The sequence below is a fragment of the Pteronotus mesoamericanus genome, unplaced genomic scaffold, assembly GCF_021234165.1.
Source record: "Pteronotus mesoamericanus isolate MK-2021 breed Mesoamerican mustached bat unplaced genomic scaffold, CSHL_Meso_final contig_105, whole genome shotgun sequence".
Taxonomy (NCBI): Eukaryota; Metazoa; Chordata; class Mammalia; order Chiroptera; family Mormoopidae; genus Pteronotus; species Pteronotus mesoamericanus.
In genome coordinates, this window is record NW_026555006.1 from 1,079,144 (window position 1) to 1,101,577 (window position 22,434).

At 54.3% G+C, this 22,434-nt stretch overlaps 1 protein-coding gene across 1 annotated transcript; it reads left to right on the plus strand.

Annotated features, from left to right (window-relative positions):
- The first annotated feature begins 453 nt into the window (after window positions 1–453).
- Window positions 454–19,328, plus strand: SLC5A9 (solute carrier family 5 member 9). Its single transcript, XM_054571916.1, has 15 exons — window positions 454–508; window positions 985–1,175; window positions 3,146–3,217; window positions 4,186–4,290; window positions 4,615–4,779; window positions 5,864–5,969; window positions 6,838–6,918; window positions 7,225–7,430; window positions 7,642–7,777; window positions 8,400–8,507; window positions 10,665–10,815; window positions 12,618–12,786; window positions 14,321–14,536; window positions 15,555–15,714; window positions 19,120–19,328. Exons 1-15 carry the CDS (start codon window positions 454–456, stop codon window positions 19,326–19,328), a joined length of 2,130 nt encoding a protein of 709 aa, XP_054427891.1.
- The last annotated feature ends 3,106 nt before the right edge of the window (window positions 19,329–22,434 follow it).

Below are 22,434 nucleotides of genomic sequence, written 5' to 3' on the forward strand. Positions count from 1 at the left end.
GTGCGGGGGTGGGGCTCAGCCTCAGGCATCTGTGAGGATGGGGTTGGGGGACAGGGTGTGTGAACAGTAGAAAGCACCCTGAGGGCCAGGGAGGGCCTCTCTTGGGGAAGGAGGTTGTAGGGGGAGGTCACTCACTGGCACTGAGGGGCAAGCAGGGGGCAGGCCATGCTGATGGAGGACACCAAGCTCAGAGTCACTTAGCCACCCGCTCGCGGTCGCCCTGCCGTTTACTGAGAGGTGCCGCTGGGACTAGAAAGCAGCCACCTGGGTCGCCCAGCAGATCGTCTTCCCCGGACCCAGGGTGCTCTGTGTTCTTCCCAGGAGCGCTCATTTGTGGTAGCCCAGCACAGGCGTGTGACCGAGAAGATAGGACATCCGGCCCCACTCCCTGGCTTCAAATAAACATGTCTCTTCCCGGGCTTCAGTCTCCTGTGCTGTAAAAAAAATGGGACGATGGCGCCTGGTGGACTGGAGGCAGGAGCATGTGAGGGGTGGATGCTTCGCAAGGGTAAGAGCAGGCTCCCTCCTCTTCAGTCTCCTCCCATTGGGCAGAGGAGAATGCACAGAAGCGACTATGCATTTTCCTGAATCAAGGCCCAGCTCTGCCTTTACTTTCCTGTGTGACCCTTTCTTCCCTGGGCCTCAGTTTCCCCTCCACTCAAGCAAGAGTTTGAACACCTTGACTTCTGAAGTTCTTCTCAGCTGCAGGATTCCACTCTGCTCCTTTCCTCCTGCTCCTCCTCCCCTTCCTCTACCTCTCCCAGGTGCATGAGAGTGTACGTGTGCCTGTGCGCGTGTGTGTGTGTGTGTGTAGTGGGGGCAGGGACAGGGAGACAGTCCTGCAGATAATGAGGGTGGCAGTCCGGGGAAAAGGGTGGCCAGGCCTTTACCTGCCCTTAGGGCCCAGAGCTTTCTCAGCAGCTAATGCCACTTGGGGCTGTTTAATCATTAAAGGAAAGGAATGAAGCCAGGAGCGCCTCAAAGTCCAGCCTGGTAGTGAGCGACTCTCCCGGGCAAGCAAGGGGCTGGCAGGGATGGGGCCTGGAGCTTCAGGAAATGGGGTCAGGACGGCGACAGCTCCACGCTCAGCTGTGAGCCCCGGAGTCAGCCTGCATGCCTACGACATCGGGGTCCTGGTCGTCTACTTTGTCTTTGTCATTGGCGTGGGGGTCTGGGTAAGTACTTCCAGAGGCTAGGGCTGGAGGTGGGGTGGGCGGGGGCAGAGCAGAGTCACACTCCCATCTCCAGCTGGTCCTGGAGCTGGGGGCAGGTCGGCACAGCAGGGAGGGTCAGGGAAGCACAGCAGAGGGGGTGGAAGGGCCTTCAGGAACTACCCTCACCAAGTCCTCCTTTCAAAGCTGGGGGGGTGGGGACTGAAGCCTTGAAGGGTGTGACTTGCCTGAGGTCACAGAGCAGCCCGAGCAGACCAGGCCTGAGCCCCGCCTCCGCCTCTGAGCTCCCTGTCTCTAGGCATCCACTGCCTTTGGCCCCACCCGTCCCAGCCACTGTGAGCTCCATTCCTTCCTTCTTCACCAAGCAGAGACCCCCAGCTCTGCAGATGCTTGGCTCCCGGCCCACCCCACCACCCAGCAGTGAGCGTCCTGGCAAGGAGCAGTGCTTTCTAAAGGGGCTGGGGCTCCTGTGCTCACAGGGAGGGAGCCAGGAGGATCCCAAGGTCCTCCTGTCTTCCGCTGTCCACCACCGAAGCCTCGGTGCCGTGGGTGGGGCCAGGCTTTGAGGTCAACAAGCCCTGAGTTCAGATCTCAGCCCCAACAGCTAGAGCCACGTGGCGCTGGGAACATGCAAAGCTTCTTAAAGCCTCAGTTTTTTCATCTGGACAACGAGATTAGGAGCACACTGTAGTGTGGTCATGACCACTCAGTGACATGACCCATTTAAGCATCTGGCATGGTGCCTGGCACTTAGCTGGCAGCAGTAAGCGGCTGCTATTATCACGGAACTATTAGAAAGAAGTGCCAGCACCTTTAGACTCTGCTGTAAGGCAGACGGTAACTGGAGTCCCAGCTGGTCCCTTACTGGGCTGTGGCAAGGGAGGAACCTTCCCTGGGCCTCAGTTTCCTCATCTGTAAAATGAACAGTCCTGCTCCCAGAGCTGGCGAGAGGAGGAGACAAAGAGGTGTCCCCTGGCTCCTGGGAGAAGCACCCGCGTCTTGGGTAACTGGACAAGTTGCTCTCCATCTTTGGGCCTCAGTTTCTTCATCTATGGAATTAACTCTTTCTGCTCATCAGGCCTCCCTGAAGACTAGAGATGACACTGGGAAGTTCAAGGAAAGGTTTAACAAGCACCAGGCCCCCACAGACTGATCTCTGCCCACTGAGTAACTGACTACTTTTCCCTGGGGAAGAGACACTTCTTGAAATTTCCCCTTTTCCTCCCTCTCCTCTAAGCGTTCCTTTCTCCTGTCTCCAGAACCAGTCAGAGACCCATTGGCTTCAGCATCTTAATAATGGCTTTGAGTTTATCCTTCACTCCTCATTGCCCTGTCCTTATCCCCGCATCTACAAAGTTCTTTTGTTCCCCACTCTCCTTCTTCAGAGCGAGTCCCCCAAACAGGCCACTAGCTGGCCCCCTACTGGTGCTAGAGTGGGGTTGGTTCCAGGGTCCCGGATGGGCCTAAGCGGTGCGGCCTGACTTCAGGCTTGGGCAGGAGAGGCCCCCAGACTCCTGTCTCTGCCCGGGGCCCAAAGACCCACTGGAAGACGCGCAGCCCCCAGTGAGGAGTCCTGCGGGGAGGAGGGGGCAGGTTGGTCTCCTTGCGGCTACTGGACATCTGAGAATGAGGTACCAGCCCCTCTCCCGAAACCAGCTCAGATGGAAGGAAGGAGGGGGAAGGGACGACATTGCACACAGCAATAATCCCGTGCCTGCACAGCACCGCGCCAACGTGGAGGCCTTGTAGCACCTCCATTAGTCCCTTTGTTTTGCCAACTGGCTCTGGGAGACAAGAGTGGGGCTGAGAGAGAGGAGGTGACCCCCAAGGATGCATACAGTAAAGATGGTGAACCCCCCTGCCTCAGTTCTCACCCTCTGCACCCCCATATTTCCTGGGCCAAGGAACAGAGGTGAGGGCAAGGGTTGGGGGAATCTCGAGAAAAACCTCACCTCTGGTCACGTCCTTTCCAGTCGTCCATTCATGCGAGCCGAGGAACCATTGGTGGCTATTTCCTGGCAGGGAGGTCCATGAGCTGGTGGCCGGTGAGTTACCTTCCTTCCTCCCCTCCCCCTCATCCAAGTCCTTGCTTAGCTTCTCCCACCTGGACCATATGGGTCTCCTGGCTCTGGGCTCATTCTCTCTAGTCCACCTGCACCAGCCACCTGAGCGATCTTATTATTAGACACCTCAGGCAAGCGTTCACAGGGAGCCTTCTAACGGGCCACAGCCTGGACCTAGAGAGATGACCCAGAATGTTCTTGCTCCAAAGAAGCTGAGCTGAGCAGATAGGCTTGTAAACAACAGGCTCCCTGCTGAGCTAGTGGGGGGCAGAGGGGTGTATGAGCACTTGCGGGAAGCCTCCAATCTGCAGACAGTGCAAGTAGGGTTAGCAAAGATTTTCTCGGGAAGGTGACACATGAACTTAATACTGAAGAGCAGTTAAATGAGGGAAACCCTACACGTGAAACCCCCAACAACCTCAAGGAGTTGAACCTGAGACCTTTGTGTCCCGTCTCCCATCGGGCCACCGCACTTGTTTCTTCCCTTATCTGTTCAACTTTCTACTCCCCAGGGGCCCTTGGATCTGTGGCCTGATCACGGCTCACCCCACCACCCCCCGGGGACCCGGTTCCCCATAACTTTCCTTCTTTCCCACGTGGCTAGTCCCTCACTGGGTGGCCCGCAACCAGTGTCATTATTTTTCCTAACATTAATTCTTTTCTTTGTGAATTGGCACAATTAATATTCATACCCTCAAATCTTTGTGGACATGGACATGAAGTGTATTAGCGCACATAAAATGCCTGGCACAGTGCCTGGTACATAGTAGGCACCCAATAAATGTCAGTCCCAACCCCTCTTTCTCTTTGTTCCCCCGCTTTCTCTCCTCCCTCCTCTCTCAGATTTCCCAAGTCCTGGCCCTGCTCTCCCCGCCTCGTCTCAGCTCCTGAAGCTCATGGTCCTGATTCCAGATTGATTCAGATTAAAACTGACCCCTTGTGCCTTGCAGATCGGAGCATCGCTAATGTCCAGCAACGTAGGCAGCGGCTTGTTCATCGGCCTGGCTGGGACAGGGGCTGCCGGAGGCCTCGCTGTGGGTGGCTTCGAATGGAATGTAAGAAAGCTGGCCTGGAGGCATCTCAGGGATACCGGGGCTCTGAACCCACCCCACCCCACTGCTGGCCTTAGCTCTGAGAGGAACCTCAGACATGGGGTTCCTTTGGGGAGGCTGAATGGTGAATGGAGAACCCATTTTATGAAGGAAGAAACCAAGGTCTGGAGGAGATAGAGGGACTGTCAGAGGTCACACAGGACTGGGGTCAGGTCCCAGGTCCCTTACCTCCCTGCTCAGAGCTGTCCTCTGCATGACCTCTCCGTAGGCGGCCACCCCTCCATATACATCCAGGACACGGACACCCTTTTCTCCCCCCTGTCCTAGGCAACCTGGCTGCTCCTGGCCCTCGGCTGGGTCTTCGTCCCCGTGTACATCGCAGCTGGCGTGGTCACAATGCCGCAGTACCTGAAGAAGCGGTTCGGGGGCCAGAGGATCCAGGTGTACATGTCTGTGCTGTCTCTCATCCTCTACATCTTCACCAAGATTTCGGTGAGGGCCCACGCCAGTGTGGCTGTCCTGTCTCCCTGAAAATGCTGGGTATGGGGAAGGGTGGGTAGGTAGAAGGAAGGATGGGGAAAGGAAGGATGAATCCATGGACCTTCAATGCATGCTCTCCCTCAGAAGCGGGCAATCAGAGACGGATGAGCAATGTTTGCTGAGCGAAGGACAGTCTCTCCTTCCAAATACCTCATCATCTAGAATTCATTCATTTGTTCACCCATCTTTCCATCAATTGATTCTTCACTCAGTGCCATGCATTAATTGCCTACAATGCTTCAGTTAAAAAGGTCCTTATTCTTTCTCTATGGACCTAAACTTAGAAAGTAAACCTGTGTCACATGACATGCCCAGAGGGCCAGCTCTCAGACCAAAACTAAAGTTGGGGTCCGATGGCCAGTCCAGGTCCCCTGCCCTTTGCCTCACTGCAGTCCTGTAACAGGTTCATAAAGCGGTCAAGGGCTGGGGTTGGCAAGCACGCACAGAAGGGAACTGGACCCTTCAGTTGCCAGGTCCAGGGTTGGGTACAATGATACTGCATCTTGTTCCACAGGTGCTTGTAAGCAGCCAAAGTCAGCTTAGGCAAAGGATGCGACCCCACCTCCTCTAATAAACCCAAACATGTGGCGTACGCTGAACCTGTGCTCATCTGCACCGGGGCCCCTGCCCCGTCAGGTCAGCCCCGGGCCCATCTGGCGGCTGAGTGGGCTCTGCCGGGGACCCTCTCGGACCCTCGTCTCCTCCCAAGGGGTCTCTTCTTCTCGGACCCCAGCCCCCTGCTTCACTTCCTCAGTCGTACACTTCGCCCCTCACCGCACCCTTCTCAGCCAAGGGCTCTCCTATCGGTGCTGCCGGGTCTCACTGCTCCCGGTCTCAAAGTTACACGGGCCCCTCCTCTGCTTTAAAGTCTCACGGCGGCTCAGCATCTGCAAGATCAAGCCCTTCCTCCTCAGCAGGGCACTTAAGGCTCGTCCTTGTCCTGTGTTGAGGGCTGTCAGCAGCTGGTATTGCTGAGCGGGGAGGGGACGCACCCTGGTGGCCACACCGGGTGACCTCCTGGTCCGGGTCTCTGCAGACTGACATCTTCTCTGGAGCCCTCTTCATCCAGATGGCCTTGGGCTGGAACCTTTACCTCTCCACGGCCATCTTGCTGGTGGTGACGGCCGTTTACACCATCGCAGGTAGGGCCAAGGGCAGGCCACATTGGGGTACAGGCGCCAAGAGCAGAGACGAGGGACAGGGAGCGGGGAGAGGGAAGCCTCTTCCCGCGGAGGAGACACAGAGGGAAGGGCTGCAGGAGAGAGACGTCTGAAGGGAGGGGCAGGGAGAAAACTGCCCTTCAGGGAGAAGGAGAAAAAAGGAAGAGTCAAAGGTGGAGACAGACATGGGATCAAAGAAAAACACAGAGGAAAAGATTGAGAGATACAATATAGTGGAGAAAGGGGAGACATAAAGGGCAGAAGCAGGAGGAAACAGAGCCAGCCCGAGAAAGACAGGAAGGAGAGACCCTAAGAAAGACCTACTATAACAGGAAGCAGGGTAATGATTAGGGGACTGTCATCCAGAATACAGTCCCTGTGGGCTGTTTCAGACAAAAGCCACACACCGGCCTTCCTCTGCCTCCTCCAGGACACCTACGCAGGCCTGGACATCCTACGCAGGCCCAGGGCAGACTTGCTGGTGGCTCAGAGGGCCCGAGAGGATGGGGAATTTAAGTGGGCGTTCGAGTGGAGGTAGGGGTGCTCCTGGTGGAGCTTACAGCTCACAAAGGAACAGACCTGGGATTCGAAACAGAAAGTTAGGGCCAGGCAGCCGGGCAGCTGCAGGCAGAAGCTGCTGGGTGGAAAGAGCAGGGCCTGAGTGCCTGTGTGACCAGCCTCCACCCTGCAGGTGAGCACGCAGCGCAGGGAAAGGCAGGCAGCCGGAGTCCAGCTGCTAAGAGGGCTCCGTGTCTTCTCTGGTCTCCCCAGGGTGGCCACGCAGAGGGCGGGCACCCAGAGAGGAACCCGTATTGGTGCTGACTGACGAGCCCTCTCCTTGGGTCCCCAGGGGGCCTGACGGCTGTGATCTACACAGACGCTCTGCAGACGGTCATCATGGTGGGGGGAGCGCTGGTCCTCATGTTCCTGGGTAAGGAAGAGAGGGGCGCACACCCCAGCTTTGCCCCCAAGTTCCTCTCTCGTCTGCCTTTGGTTGTCATCTCTGTGGTTTGACCAGAACTTCCCCGAGCACAGAGCCATACCCCACTCCAGGCCGGGTGCAGATTCTCTGCATGCCAAACCAGGGAGCCCCACGTCCCTCCTGCATTTCCATGTCCCATGCCAGTTCTGAACCCAGGGACTCGATGTGGGAACGGGTGCCGGTGGCGGGCGGGGGCACATGGCAGGCCCAGCGGGGACTTGGGGCTGTTTTACTCACTGCTGTCTCTCCCCACAGGCTTTAAGGAGGTGGGCTGGTACCCAGGGCTGGAGCAGCGGTACAGGCAGGCCATCCCTAACGCCACAGTCCCCAACACCACCTGCCACCTGCCCCGGCCCGATGCCTTCCACATGCTCCGGGACCCTGTGAGCGGGGACATCCCTTGGCCAGGCCTCATTTTCGGGCTCACGGTACTGGCCACCTGGTGCTGGTGCACGGACCAGGTGATGCCCCTGCCCAGGCTTGGCCCCGCCCACCACACACGGGGGTGGGGGCTCCCTGTGGGAAAACTGGGCATCTGGATGCACAGAAGGTGGGTGCTTCTCTGGGACCGCTGCAGGGCACGGGGGGGGGGGGGTGCTGCGCCAGAGCTCCCCGCGGCTGGGCGGAGCCTGGCCCGGCCCCAGCGCCTCGCCTCCACCCGCGCCTTTGCAGGTCATTGTGCAGAGGTCTCTCTCCGCCAAGAGCCTGTCCCACGCCAAGGGAGGCTCCGTGCTGGGGGGCTACCTGAAGATCCTGCCCATGTTCTTCATCGTCATGCCCGGCATGATCAGCCGCGCCCTGTACCCAGGTGAGAGCTGGGCTCCCTCCTGGCACTGTGGGACTAGGGCAGGCAAGGGTGGTACCGCTTTTATGAAGAACATCCAGTGCTATGTCAAACAAATGTACTGAATGTCACTTCAAAATCCTACTTTGGCCCTGACCCGGTAGCTCAGATGGTTAGAGTATCGTCCCCACACACCGAAGTTGTGGGTTCAATCCAGATCAGGGCATGTACCAAAATCAACCAATGAATGCATCAGCTAGTGGGTTGATGTTTCTCTCCCTCTCTGTCTCTTCTTCTCTTTCTAAAATCAATAAATAAAATTTTTTTTAAAAATCCAACTTTCCCTTTATAAGGGAAAGAGCAGTTAAGGCATTCTTGGTGCCTTCCAAGGATACTTACCTTTTATCAGGAGATACGGCCTAAAACTCAAACAAGTTTATCAGCCTGGTGGGTAGGATATGGTAGAGAAATGTACCATATGGTAGAGAGCTAAACCATGGCACCCAGACAGCTGCCTGGCCCATGACCCTCTGGCCCTGCCAGAGTCAGCAGTGAGCACTTCCCCACGGGGTCGGAAAGCAAATACTGGGCCAACCCGAGAAGGGAGAGGACGACTCGGCTCTAACTGCCACCACTTCTTCTGCAGATGAGGTGGGCTGCGTGGACCCCGACATCTGCCAGAGAATCTGTGGGGCCCGCGTGGGATGTTCCAACATCGCCTACCCCAAGCTGGTCATAGCTCTCATGCCCGTTGGTGAGTCCTGTGTCCCCCACGCCACCTGCCACTCCTACCTCCCAGCCGCCCCCAATCCCACTGTCCAGGAAGAGTTCCATTAAAGGTGGCCGTGGGTGGGAAGAGGGAACAAAACAATAAAACTTTCACCTCCCCCCCACCCCCAGCACTCAAACTCACACTCACACGCACGCTTTCACAGGCGTCTGCAGAGCACTGCTCTGCGCCCTGGCCCTGCAGACACAGGGAGAGGGCAGGCCCCTGCTCGCTGGCTGCGGGCCGTCTCCGGGTTCTCAGGCTGGCAGAGGCCTCCAAATTACGTGACCAGTGTGGGGACACAGTGGGGCGGAGGGAGCCCGAAGGAGGCACCGGGCCCACGCTGGGGGACTGCTGGGGACGGTTCCTCAGAGGACAGGAAATGGAGCTGCGCCCTGAGGAGCATCTGAGGCAGACAAAGCTGGAGGGTGTGGGAAGTGTCACGCAGGGAGGAGGGGCTGCCCGTGCAGAAGCCCAGGGCTGGGAGAGCACAAGAGGCCCAGGGTGTGGGCTCACATGCAGGAGGACCGAGAACAACCATGGCGGAGAAGGCGTGGTGGCCGCACCTGGTTCTGGGGTGTAGCCTTTGCTCTGAGGGCCACGGTGGGGCGCTGGGGGTTTGAGGCCAGGGTGCGTGATCCGGTTTGAGTTTCAGAAGGATCCCTCTGCCTGGAGGGCTCCGCTTAGGGGCAGGCAGGCAGGTGAGTTAACAAGGGATTTGCAGGGGTCGGGGCGGGGTGGGGGGTGTTTGATGGTGGCTCGAACCAGGTCAGTGTCTTTAGAGATGGAGAAAAGAGGTTTCAAAGGTACTAATGAGGTAGAATTGGCAGGACTTGATGACAATTACATTTGAGGGACAAGAAAGACAGAGGGATCCAAAGAGAACTCCAGGTCTTGGGTTTACAATGCTATTGAGATTGAGGATGTAGAAAGGCAGGTTTGAAGTCGATGAGTGGAGTTATCCCCACCCCGTCCCAGTAGAATAGGAAATGAATTGAAGAAATACAGTGGAGATGGGGGAGGGGAGGCTCAGCTACAGAGCAGCCAATGGGGGGAGGTGGGGGAGGGGAGCTGAGGGGGGTTGCGATACCCCTGAGGACTCTGCTATGGAGACTAGAAAGGCATTGTTAACCAAAAAAAGGAAAGAGAAGGCCCCGGAGGAAGACGGCGGCCTGGGTTTGGGACACTTTTTAGTCTTCCAGGGAGACAAGCAGGAGGCGGTTAAAGATTTGGGCTGGGGCCCTGGCTGGGTGGCTCAGTCGGTGGGAGTGCCGTCCAGACACACTAAGGTTGCATGTTCGATCACCAGTCTGGGCACATGTGAGAATCCACCAATGAATGCACGAATAGGTGGAATAACAAATCAGTGTTTCCTCTCTCCCTGCCTCTCTCTCTCTAAAATCAATCAATAATTTTTTTAAAATTAAAAAAAGAAAGATCTGGACTAGAGGCAGGAGAAGGATTGAGGTGGGGCTGGTTGGGACTCCCCACCGACCTCCCGCCACCCGGGGTGAGCAGTCATTCTGCCAGAGGCTTGGTCGTCACAGCCAGAGACTTCAGGGGTCCGTGGGGCCCGCGCGTCCTCTCTCGCGACAGGAGAAAAACTCATCCCCCAAAGGAAGGACTCAGTTCAAAGGTCACACAGCTAGTTACAGACTTGCAGAACCAGGAAACAAATCTAGGCTCCCCCGCCCCCTGCCGCCAGGGCTTTGCCTGGCACGAATATCGATGAAAAAGGAAAACACTGAAAACACTTAATTATTAACAATCATCCTCCCCACCACCAATGACCCACTAACCAAGTGTCTACAAATTCTGAAACCCAGACTAAGATATCAGGACCGCAGAGAGCCTTAAAGGTCAACTAGTCTCACAGCCCTTAATGGTGTAGCTGAGGAAACTGAGGCTCAGGGAGGGCAGACGTCTCACCCAGGGCTGCCGAGCAAGGAGGGCAGAGCATGGTCAGAACTGGGCGGCCAGTCCTCCATTCCCTACCTGCACAGGGTGAGAACCTCATCCAGCATCTTCCCCATCCCAGTTCTGCCCCAGACTCACGATCCTGCTGGGTGCTGCAGCCTCCGTGGCCGCTGGCGGAGCCTAAGCAGCCTGCCAGTTGTCCATCGAGACCTCGTCCCTCCCCAGGTCTGCGGGGCCTGATGATCGCCGTGATCATGGCCGCCCTCATGAGCTCGCTCACCTCCATCTTCAACAGCAGCAGCACTTTGTTCGCCATTGACGTGTGGCAGCGCTTCCGCAGGAAGGCAACGGAGCAGGAGCTGATGGTGGTGGGCAGGTGTGCTAGCCCGCCCTCCTCGGGGCACCCCTCCCTGTAGGCAGACCCCTCTCCTGCTTCCTCCCTGCCTGGGTTGCCCTGGGGAGACATGACTGGGTCTGGGCCCTGGCCTGGCAGGCAGAGGTGCTGGTCTAGGGCCACCTTCCTAAAAAAACCTCAGGTAAGTTCCTCCCAAGCTCTGCACTGCTCCTCCCCCTCCAGGATAAGGAGAAAAATCTCTCTTCCCTGTCTGTTCTGCTTTCTTTGGAAATTGATCAACAGGGTAAATGAGAGCAGCTGACAAAGCACTTGAGCAGTGAAAAGTGAACTGTATAAGTGGGCAGAAGTTAGCAAGCCACTCACCCACTGTCTTTCACGCCATCTGTTACCCCAGGATAACAGAAGGCTATTAACTTACTCCCTCAGTCTCACTCTGAGGTCAACCTTGCATCATACCTTTGTGCTGCAGACACAGGGTCGACTTATACGGCTATGCGCTGAAGGTGTGCAGGGTTTAGTGAGAAAGGTAGAGACAGAGGCCATACAGTGAGGGACATGCATTGAAGATGTTTATAGGAAGTTTGTCTCCAAAGGATGCAGAGCCTTAACCACCAGGCTAAAGAATTAGAATTTTACTTTGTAAGTACCACGTTTTCCAGAGTATAAGTTGGTGGCTAATTTTTCTTTTTCTCCCTTAGGCTGGGGGTTTTTGTAATTTACATAAGGTTAAGGGCCCTTTCTGAAATCTTTGCTTTGTAATTTAAGGTTCTGTAACTCAGGTTTCTGGACTAAAGTATTCATGCTCCCCTCTGGGTACATGGTAATTGAGTTTAGAGAACTTGCTTTTTTCCATCTCCCCGCCTTTGTGTGCACTGTTCCTTCTGCCATGATGCCTTCTGCCTATGGCTGCCTAATAGATACCCACTGCCTGCTCATAGGTGCACTCGGCCCCATGCACAGTGACTGAAAGGATTGAAACACAGGACAGAGATGGTTGTGCAGAGGGGTGAGGATAAGCAGGAGGGAGGCGCTTGGGTAGCTGCTGTTTTAGTGGGGCCTGCGAGAAAATGGGAGGGAAAGGAAAGGGGAGGACAGGTGTGCAGAGACATTTCTAAAAGAGTTTGTCCTTTGATACTTGCACACTGAACTGTCAAGGGGCGGACACTATTTCATCAACCAGTGGAGTTTGGGTGCCATCTGCTGGCTAAAGGCATTATTGCATCCAGCACATCCAAGAAACGTTTTTCATCATCCTGATCGCACACCTGCAAAATCATATATAGAAAGCATTTTGGGGACCAGGGCCTAAGCCAGGATCCGTTGAGGGGGGAGTTAGGATATGAAGGCTCATTCTCTTCTCTGAGCTAAATGGCAATGTAAGGGAGAGAGGCTTAGAGCTGGAGGAGCCTAGAGAAGGGGGGTCCCGGGCACCTGGAGCCATCCTGGAGAAGGGGGCTGCCCTGCACAAGATTTGGGGAAAAAGAGAAGGAAAGGCATCCCAAACAAAGACTAGAGGTCCTTTACTGAGGTGGGTGGTGGGAGTGAGAGGTATGGATTCCCTTCTGAAGAGCAGGTGGGCTCTCTGACCTCGAATGCATCTGATTCAAAATCCTTGGTCTCTTAGATTCTAGAATTCTGATGTTCTTGGATTTTAAGAGTTTAAATTTCTGGCATCTTAGCATTGGGATTCCAGTCCCCTGACACTCTCTGATTCAGCGACCACACTTCCACTCCCTCTCCCCGGTTCCCAAGCATCCCCTGCACCCCACCCCTTGCCCTGCCATGCTGAGTGCTCCTCACAGCACCCTGTGCCCTCCTGGCAGAGTGTTTGTGGTGTTCCTGGTCGTCATCAGCATCCTCTGGATCCCCATCATCCAAAGCTCCAACAGCGGCCAGCTCTTCGACTACATCCAGTCTGTCACCAGCTTCCTGGCCCCGCCTATCACTGCCCTGTTCCTGCTGGCCATCTTCTGCAAGAGGGTCACAGAGCCTGTGAGTACGGCAGGTCACCACAGGGTCGGGAGAGCTGGTCTGGCCATAATTGGTCTCTTTTCGGGATCTTGGCAAACTGGCTGTCCTTTTCCCCATCCATAGCATCAGGTCTAGAGTCACTCATCAACTCAACATACATTCATCCATCTTATTATGAAGATGCTGTGATGCCTGGTTTACAAGGTTCACATTGGTCTGCCATCTCTGGGCCAGTCAGGAGGAATGATAATTCAATGAGCAATAAAAAGAAAGAAGAACAGCTGCTAGGAGAGTAGAGATCAGGAGCACCTGATTTATGGGATGCCTAGGAAGAAGTCAGGGAAGGCTTCCTAGAAGAAGCAATATCTGAGCTGAGACACAAAGTATTAATAGGAGGGGGAAGAGTATTTCAGAGATGAGGAACAGGGTGTGAAAACTCCAGACAGACTAGGAGGTCCCTAGGATCTGATTCATCTCTGACACTGTAAGGTTTTATATGTAGGCAAAACAAACAAACAAACAAACAAAAAACCGCAATGATGGTGCTGAAATAAAAATAAAGTGTGAACTTACAAAGGCAGTTACACATGTCATTCATGAAACTGCACTGAAATCTAACAGGATCCTGGGTAGAGCTCAAGATAGGACGACTGTAACCTTTGTTACTCCCCAGAACAGTCTAGAAAAAGCCCCAATCTGCTAGCTATCCATCAGGAGGTAAGAGACATCATGGACAGAACTCCAGAGGAACCATGGGAGAGCTCAAGGTCATTGCACAGGAGAGCATAGGAACCTCTCTCCCAACGGACTTCGAAGCAAGGTGTCCACCGATGCCTGCTGTTCGCAGAGGTCCCATCTCCCCGCTGGTAATCACGGCCACAGCAAAACTACACTGAACTCTGGATGTTTCTGCTCATTCCAGAATTTTCAAAATTGGGATTAGCATCTCAATTTAAAAAAATACAAGTCATCTGACTGTTACATACAGGGAACAGGCATGGGTTAGGGTTGAACAGTGCTATAAAGAAGACATGAAAGATGCCAGGCTTTTCTTTTATTTAAAAAAAAAGGCAAAAGACAGGGAAAATAGAAGCAGCAAAAGGGAGATGTCTCCACTGATTACTGATGTATCGTAACAGAAAGTTGGGAACGGGGATCCTGGTGTTCCCTGCTTATATAAGATCATATTCCATTCTGGTTGAATATTAAACACCTCTACTTCATACTTACGCATTTTCCCTATCAGGGCACAGAAGAAAAGCCTGAGTCAGTGAGGTTGGATCATTGCATCAGTTACTCTGGAATGGAGCCAGGGCCCAAATCCCGGTCTGTCTGACTCTGGAGTCCGTGTTATTTCCCATACCCCACTCTGCCTGCCTTTAAGTTAAGACAAAGCCTGAGCATTAGTGGGGAATTCACTCCCACAGAGTTGCAAACACTGTAACCAACTGTTGGGGTGGGGGGAGAGGTAGAGATTTGAAGGCAGAGTGGCTTTTGGCTTCCTAGGGCCTCCCGCCTGGATCTCATCCCCGCCTGGTCTGCCCTCTCTCCACAGGGAGCCTTCTGGGGGCTCATGTTTGGCCTGCTGGTGGGGCTTGTGCGCATGATCCTGGAGTTCTCGTACCCCACCCCAGCCTGCGGGGAGGCGGACCGGAGGCCCACCGTGCTCAAGGACTTCCACTACCTGTACTTCGCCCTCGTCCTCTGCGGGCTCACTGCCATTGTCATCGTCACTGTCAGCTTCTGTACAACCCCCATCCCTGAGGAAAAGGCAAGTGGCCCGCTCAGGCTGAGGGGCGCCCAGAATGCCCCCTCGTCCCAGGCCTGGAGTCTCACCATGAGTTTCGCTCCATTGAGTTGTGGTCTAGCCCGTTGCCACACGGATGTCCTGGGGAGGGGACCTCATTGGGTTATTAATTGCCAACTTCAGAGTAATTTGTTCAATTGGAGGATCATTCAGTGAGCACCTACTATGTACCAGGCCCTGTGCTGGGGTTACAAAGATGAGGTCTCTGCCAGCAACTGCCCACAGAGGATGGGGAGGGGAACAGGCACCCCCATAAACAGTTGCTCCACCAAGAGAAGGTGCAGAAGGACCAGCCTCAAAGGGCAGCCTGGGCACAGAGGAGAGGCAGTGCCCCCGGGCGCCAGAGTGTTGATTATGAGGAACAAGAGTAGGATCTTAACTGGGAGTCCTCGCCTCTCCCATGCTGGCAACTTACCGGTCCTTGGCCATGTGGCCCAGTGTTTTGAAACGTTTCTTTCTTTAGAGTAAAAGAGCACTCGTTTGCTCCGGCCGCCATAACAAGCTACCACAGACTGAGGTGCTTACACAGCAGGAGGCTATCTTCCCACAGTTCTGGAGGCTGGAAGTCTGAGGTCAGGGTGTTACAGGATAGTTTCCTGTGTGGTCTCTCATCTGGGCTCGTAGGTGGCCTCCTTCTCACTGTCTTCAACAGTCTTCCCTGACCTCCACTTCTTATAGTGACACCAGTTATATTGGATTAGGACTACTCTAAACACCTCATTTAACATACATTATCTCTTTAAAGACCCTGTCTCCAAGAACAGTCACATTCTGAAGTACTGAGGGTTAGGACTTGTTGAGGTTGGGGAGGGGCCCATAATAGAGCCCATACCAGAAGCCGGTCCCTGAAACATTGAGTGGGAATCAGTATTAACACCCCTCACAGCTCTGACGGCCTCCCATGATGGGCCCCTCTTTCTCTACAGCACGACTTCCCTCTAGAGATCAGTGAGCGAGACAGCGTTTGTTTCTTTCCCTCCAGCTCGCTCGCCTGACATGGTGGACACGGAACCATCCCCGCTCTGAGCTGGAGAAGGAAGCCCATGAGGACGCACCAGGGAAAGCAGAGATGGCACCTGGGGGGCCCCCTGCGGGAGGCAGAGGAGCGGAGAACCCCAGCCGGTGCCCGGAGCAGCACGGAGGTAGGCTGAGCGTGTGCTGCGGTGCGGATCACCGGGGACCGACGGGGACAGACCCTGGGGCGGAGCTCCCCAAAGACCGCATTTGGGGGTCATTGTGGATAGAGTCTTCGTAGAAGCCCAAAACATATTCTTCTCCTTCCCACATGGCTGTGAAACTGAGGAATAAGAGGATAAGGCAGAGGGGAGCCAAAATAGTGCCCTTATTACTGGTAAAGCGTAGGTGGAAAGATGTGCATTATATCCACGGGGAGGTGCACCTCCTAGTCCTGAACCCCAGCGTTAGATAGAGGGACCGGTCAGCCGCCTACCCGCGTGAGCACTGCACTGCCAAGGAGGAGGAGGGAGGGACTGAGCCAAGCATGGCCTCTTCATCCTCCTCAGATCCACCAATGGGGAAGCCCCTTCCCTCTCCTAAGGCAGACAATCAAAGGGTCTCACACTAATTGAGCTCCATCCACATGGAAGGAAACATCAGCTATGACAAACAGCTCCCCTCCCCGCCTGCCACATTATATTATTTATATCCCACTGGGCTTCATGATCTGCTTAGAGTTACACAAAAGCCAGGTCATCCTTCCCAGGAAGTGAGCAGGAGGGTCCATGTGGTGCTGTCTGTGCTCCTGAGGTTCCTCCAGAGCCACCACCCTTCCTAGCAGACCCTGCCAGAGCTGCTCGGAGGTCGCATGAATGTGGCCTCCTGGAGGTTCTTAAATGTGTTAGAACAGTATATGAATTAAATGTTCTCCGAGGCCACATGGTATCTAAAGTTGACATAGACATAAGGTAGCTGTTTCAGATATGATGCAGCTGTAACTTTCCTGTATGTGATTAAATAGCAACGTTAAGATGTTCTGATGTAATGACATCATACAGACATCCCAAAGTATAAAATTCCCAAGGGCAGATTAATGTTAAAAATGGTAAGTCAGTTTGCAATTTAAAGCCCCAGATCAATTTCTCTTGCCCTTGTGAGTTAAAAATGTAAGGAGCCCCAGGGCCCCAGCGGAGCCCTACCGTCCCAGCGGGCCGGCCAGAGCTCCAGCAGGGCCTCAGAGAGTGTCTTAGCTCCATGTCCAGCCTCGAGGAGGCCAAACCCCTAATAACTCCAGTAAGTTTAAACCTCAGGTGAGGTTATCCAAGCACTGGTTATTGGGCCCGCACACTGGCAGCTACGCCACTCAGCTCCACATTTTTTTGCCAGGTGCTAGGAGCCCTGTGCTTTCTCTGAGGCCAGAGACGCCTCCGACCCTTCTTGAGCCCCTCACCTTTACTTAGCACCCTGACTCCTGAGAAACAGCCACTTGCCTAGAGGTAATAACATCATAAGCTCCAGAATATGAGCTCCACCAACATCTAAGACTCCAAACTTCTTGACCACTTTGCACAGGGAAAAGCCAGTCGTCCACTATAAAAACAAGAAACAAAAAGCTATCCATAATGGGGAATATAATCTTTTATTAAGGTCCCAGAGCTCACTTCAGAAATCACCAATAAGGTCAAAGTCACCAGCCTTAGTCTAATCAGTGGCCCCAATTTTGCTTTGCAAAATGTAACTCCTTACCTCTTTTTTTTGAGCACTGTGGTCCATACACCAGATGCTGGGACCTCAAAACTGCTTCTCATCCCATTATCACAAGGACCAGGCCCTGGTCCCTACAAAAACTTAATGGCGTGGAAGAAGCAATCTGAGTGCACAGGTCTTTGCATGTGAGGCAGCTACGAAGAGAGAGGGAAGAGAGAGGGAAGTGAAAGGGAAGGAGCTGCAAAGGGAGCCCCCAAGCTGAAGCAGGGAGGACACAGCTTGTACTCTCCACGGCTGAGCCTCAGGACCAGACAGACATACAGGGTCATGGGCAGCCCTTCCTGGTGGCCCCCACGTCAAGGGCAGAGACTGTCTCTGGAGAATCAGAGAAACGACTGCTCCCTATGGGGGGCGTGCTCCCAACAAGGACATGGGAGGCACTGAGTCAGCCAAGTTCAATGAGAGAAATCCCTCCCAGCCACTAGAAGGACAGAAAGGGCAGGGACAGAGAGGCAAGAGCCATAACATGCAAGTGCCCCTTCCCTGTCACGGGGAACAGCGGGAATGGGGAAGGAGCACCCGTCCCTCAAAAGGCCACAGGCAGATGAATCCTTGGATAAAAAGCAAAGTGGCAGCATGCTTTTGAGTCCTACCAAAAGGAAGCTAAAAATGAATTTAAGAATAGCAGGGTAGATCCAAAAGAAGTATATACATCCCAGGTTGTAGATAGGTTTACATTTATTGAGTCACTGCTCACCAGTAACTGCCTAAGGGACTCAAAAGAGACTGAGGGAACCGCGTACAGAGAGAGAAAGCCTAGTGCAACCGAAGACCTGAAGTCATCTTCCTGCTCTTCCCGCGGCTCTTGCGGCTGTGTGGTCTTGAGCCACCCTCCCTCTCTCTGAGCCTTTTCCCACCTCTGCACAGTGAGGGAGCCAGGCCAGAGGGCCCCTGGGGTGAGTCTCGGGATAGTCGCCTTGAACTCACCACGCGCCAGGTTCCAAAGCCATTAAGATAACGAAACGCTTCCCCTGGGTTGTATTCAATCTCAGTGAAAAGATTTTTATTTGAATTTTCTTTTAATATACTAACTGATAAATCCAAAAACAACTTTTAAAATAGTTATTTTCTTTATTAGTCCTTTTCAACTTAGTTTTTAATGAATTGCACTCCTTTTTAACCTCAGGGTAAGCCCCTTCTCCACGCTGGGGATCTGCTTCCGCCTTGCAGTCTCCTGCACCTTTCCCAGAACCTCTCCCCACAGCTCCAGCTCTGTAACTTTGTAAAGTGCTGTCGAATCTGCATTTGGGTTTGATGAACAAAACAGCCTGCAGAACAGGACGTGCTCCATTGACTTATTTGGGAGGGGAAGACCCTGTAGCGCAAACTTGAGTGATTTGCACTTGGCCTCAGCCAGGCGAGGGCAATGGCGGGGCTGGCCCCGGAATGCGGCTTCCAGCCCAGTGCCTGTCCCAGGGTGTAGGTAGACCAGAGTCTGCCTTGCTCTGCTGCTGCCTCCCTCCTGGGGGGGGGACAGTGCTCCCCACTGCGTCCTCTTGGTGGCGTGCCATCTGAGTGGGGATGAGCAGCGTTACACACACTCCTCACCTGCACCATGGAGACGCTTCTGCTCCATGACTGCCTGGATGCTGTGGGCAGGCTCAGAGCTCAAGGTAGGGAGGCCCAGCTCAGTACCCAGGCGGTAGCTGAGAGACAGGACTATGCCACCTGTCCTACATTCCCCTTCTTTCTTGTGCACCTCCTCCCTTTCTTTGGCTTCTCACCATCTCTCTCCCTCCCCTGCTCCCTCATCACTCTCCTTTTCTACCTTGCTTTGCCCTTCCCCTCCTACTTCCCTCCTCCTTCTGATTTTTGTCTCTCAGCCCCACGCAGATCCTGGGGAAAGCAGCTCTGGGGCTGGTTGTGCGGGCTGTCCGGGGCCCCGCAGCGAGCCCTGAGCCCAGCAGAGGAGGCCGCGCTGGAGCAGAAGCTGACCAGCATCGAGGAGGAGCCACTCTGGAGAAGCGTCTGCAACGTCAATGCTGTCCTCCTGCTGGCCATCAATGTCTTCCTCTGGGGTTACTTTGCGTGACTCCACAGACTTGGCTTCAGCTGAGACAGATGAAACACAGCCCCAGTCCGGCCAGCCACAGACCAGGCTTTCCTCTCACTTTGCTGTCCAAACGGGGGACCACAGAGGCTGAGACTGCAAGAGCATCTGCAGAGCCCCTCATCCAGCCTGTGCACTTGACCGGCGGTGAAACGGAGGCCCAGAGAGGGCACTGGGTCTGCCCAGGGCCGCACAGCAGGATTCACACTGGTGTCCTGACTCCAGCTCTCTTCCCATTACATCGCCTTACAGTCCTACCTCAAAATTGCTGTTTCACCTTCTTGGTGAGTCTGCTCAGGACCATTGCCTCAACGTGTATCTTGAGATTAAAAAGTGGATGATACAAGAAAAGGAATAGCAAGCAAGTTGCAGAAATTCATGTGCATCTTTGTTCACCCATATCCCTCCCTCTCCCCTTTTACTCCTTCCTCTATACCCCTCATTCCTAATCCCCAGTCAACTACTTCTAGCAGGCATCTACCTGAAGGACTTCAGGCTTCCATCGGTGTCTCCACATGGTGGCCATCAGATCCAGAGGAGGAATGTTAGCAGGGTGACAGATGTGTTTGGGCAGAGAGCACTGGGATAAGGGACTCTCATTGGCACTACTCAAGTCTGTCTCTTCCTCCAAACATGTGCCAGGTTCCCTGACCTGAGGAGCTGGGAGTCCAGTTGGAGAGACATGACTCGTTGAAAAGAGCAGGGACTGAGACAGGCTGCTCTGTGCTTCATTGTAAGCCCTGCAGAAGGTCAGCGCAGGCAGCCGAGGAGCTGCCACAGCTGCACCTGTGCCCCTCCCTCTCCCTTGACCTGCCAGGACCCTGCAAAACACCACGACCCTGCTTAGCTGTTCCTCCTCCAAGAGGCTGCCTGATGCCCCAAACTGGGTCAAGGTCCCGCTCCTGCTCCCACGACGTCTGGACTTGTTTCTGTGGCAGCTCTGATCACCGACTGTGATGTTAATCTCCTGGCTAGACTGAGTCCTCCAAGGGGCAGGAATCAAGGGCGATGTCCCAAGTGACTTTGTACCCGGACAGGAGCAGGTGCTTCATAAATGCTGAATTAGTAATTCTCCAAGGTCATGCAGGCTGTGCTCTGTGGCTGGCTGGGTTGCAACTTAGGGAGCCTGCTGGTGGCAGGGACTCTCCCCTCAGCTGGGGTTGACACACCAAGTCTCAGGTGGCTGGAGGGGAACCACAGCCCCGTCCTCTTGCCTGACACAGGTGAGATGTCCCTTCCTTAATCTATCTCCCTGTCTCGGCGGCCCCTGGTCTCATCGGGTCCTCTTTAATGCTGCCTTGGACCATCACTTATACTAATAAATCATCATAATTACATACAAATAAAATTTTAGTTTTTTGAAGTTTAAGTACAGCTGATTCTATGACTAACTGCTGTTGCTGCTGCCTCCAAACTCGTGCCCACGACCCTTTGACCTCCTCCGTGTCGCCTCACACGGCTTCCTGGGAACTCAGCCCTCTCCCCCGATTTTCTCCCAAACCACATTTGTGTGGAACCAATTATACTGAAGGTTTGGGGAGGGGAGACCTTTAAACCACAGAAGCACAGTTTAGAATTAAATATTGAACATTGCTGTTTTCAAAAGCTCCTCAGCAGGTTGCTGTGAGAATTCCCACGGGTCTTCGCAGCCTCTAGCCGCCGGCCACTGGCTGTGGTTCTGGGTCCCCTCCCGCTGCAGAGCCTCTCACTGCTCCCCAGTACCCTGCTTGGGGCCCCTCCCCCACTTCCCACTCCCTTTGTTGTGTTCTCCTCTGGGTTCCAGACTTACCTCTTCTACCCCAAAAACTCATGGGCAAGCTGCTAATCACAGCGGGATTGCTGCAAGGGGGGCCGCTCTCCTCCTCTGCCCGCTTTGCCTGGTTAATTCCTGCTTATTCCTCACATCTCAGTGTAAAAGTCATGTACATCCTAAGGGAAGCCTTAGCATTTCTGTGACGACCTTACCACAGCCGCCTGCGTCCCAGAGCAGGTAAGTCCCAGCTCCCAACATGTAATCTCATGGTCCCCTGAGTTTACCTTCAAAGAAAGTGTCAGAACAACATATCTGTGTACTTCTTTCATTCATACTCAGCTTGTCCCCTAGATTAGAAGCGCTCCTAGCGTGTTCCCATCTCCTAGAACAGTACCTGACCCATGGCGGGCACTAAGAATTATGTTTGAATAAGCGAAAGAATGAATGAATGAGGGAGGGAAAGAACATTCTTAATAGAGGGAAAACACAAAGGGAAAATCACGACACAATCAGGAAGCAAAAAGTAGTTTAAATGCCTGGATCGGAGGGTCCTGTGGGCAGGGCCGGGGCTGGTCCATCTGTCTTTGTGCGAGCGAGCAAAAGGCGCCCTTCCTTCTTGGTGCTGTGACTCCTCAGCAGGGCTCACGGGTGGCAGCCCGCGCTCAGGCGCTTTTGGGCAGGGCACCCCCGGCGCATCATGAGCGGCAGCCCTGCCAGGCTCGGGGGTGGCTGGCGCCGTGGCTGGGAGGGCAGCGGGGGTTAGCTCGGGAACGAGGTTCCATGCTACACGCAGGACTCCTTCATCTCTTACCTGGGTTGTTGCGCCAATCTCTGGACTCTTATCTCTGTTCTCAGTCTCTCCTCTGCCGATTCTCCCTATGCCCGACAGCAAGAGTGATCTTTGTAAAATGCAAATCTTGTGTCATCCACCTGCTTCAGGTTCCCTGCAGAGGCTGTTTCCCAGCCTGGCATGAGGCCCTGCTAGAGAGGGCCCCCCGGGTCAGTCCCTGGGTCCTCTTCTTTACCCCAGCCAAAGAGAGGCTCTTCTCTGCGGTGCTTAAGAGCAGGGACTTGGGAACTGGAACCTCTGGAGCTCAGTCTTAGCTCTGCCAGTTGCTAACTGCAGCTTAACCTCTCTCAGTTTCTGTTCTACACAGTGGAAATGGTAATTGAAGCTACTTCATAGAATTGAGAGGATTAAATGAGTTCATTCACATCACGTATTTAAAACAGTACCTGGCACACAATTAAAGCACTCAATAAACATCAGCTATGTTGCTACCATTGGTCACAGGTGAGATGGGCAGACAAGGAGGCATGCTTAGCAAGCGTGCA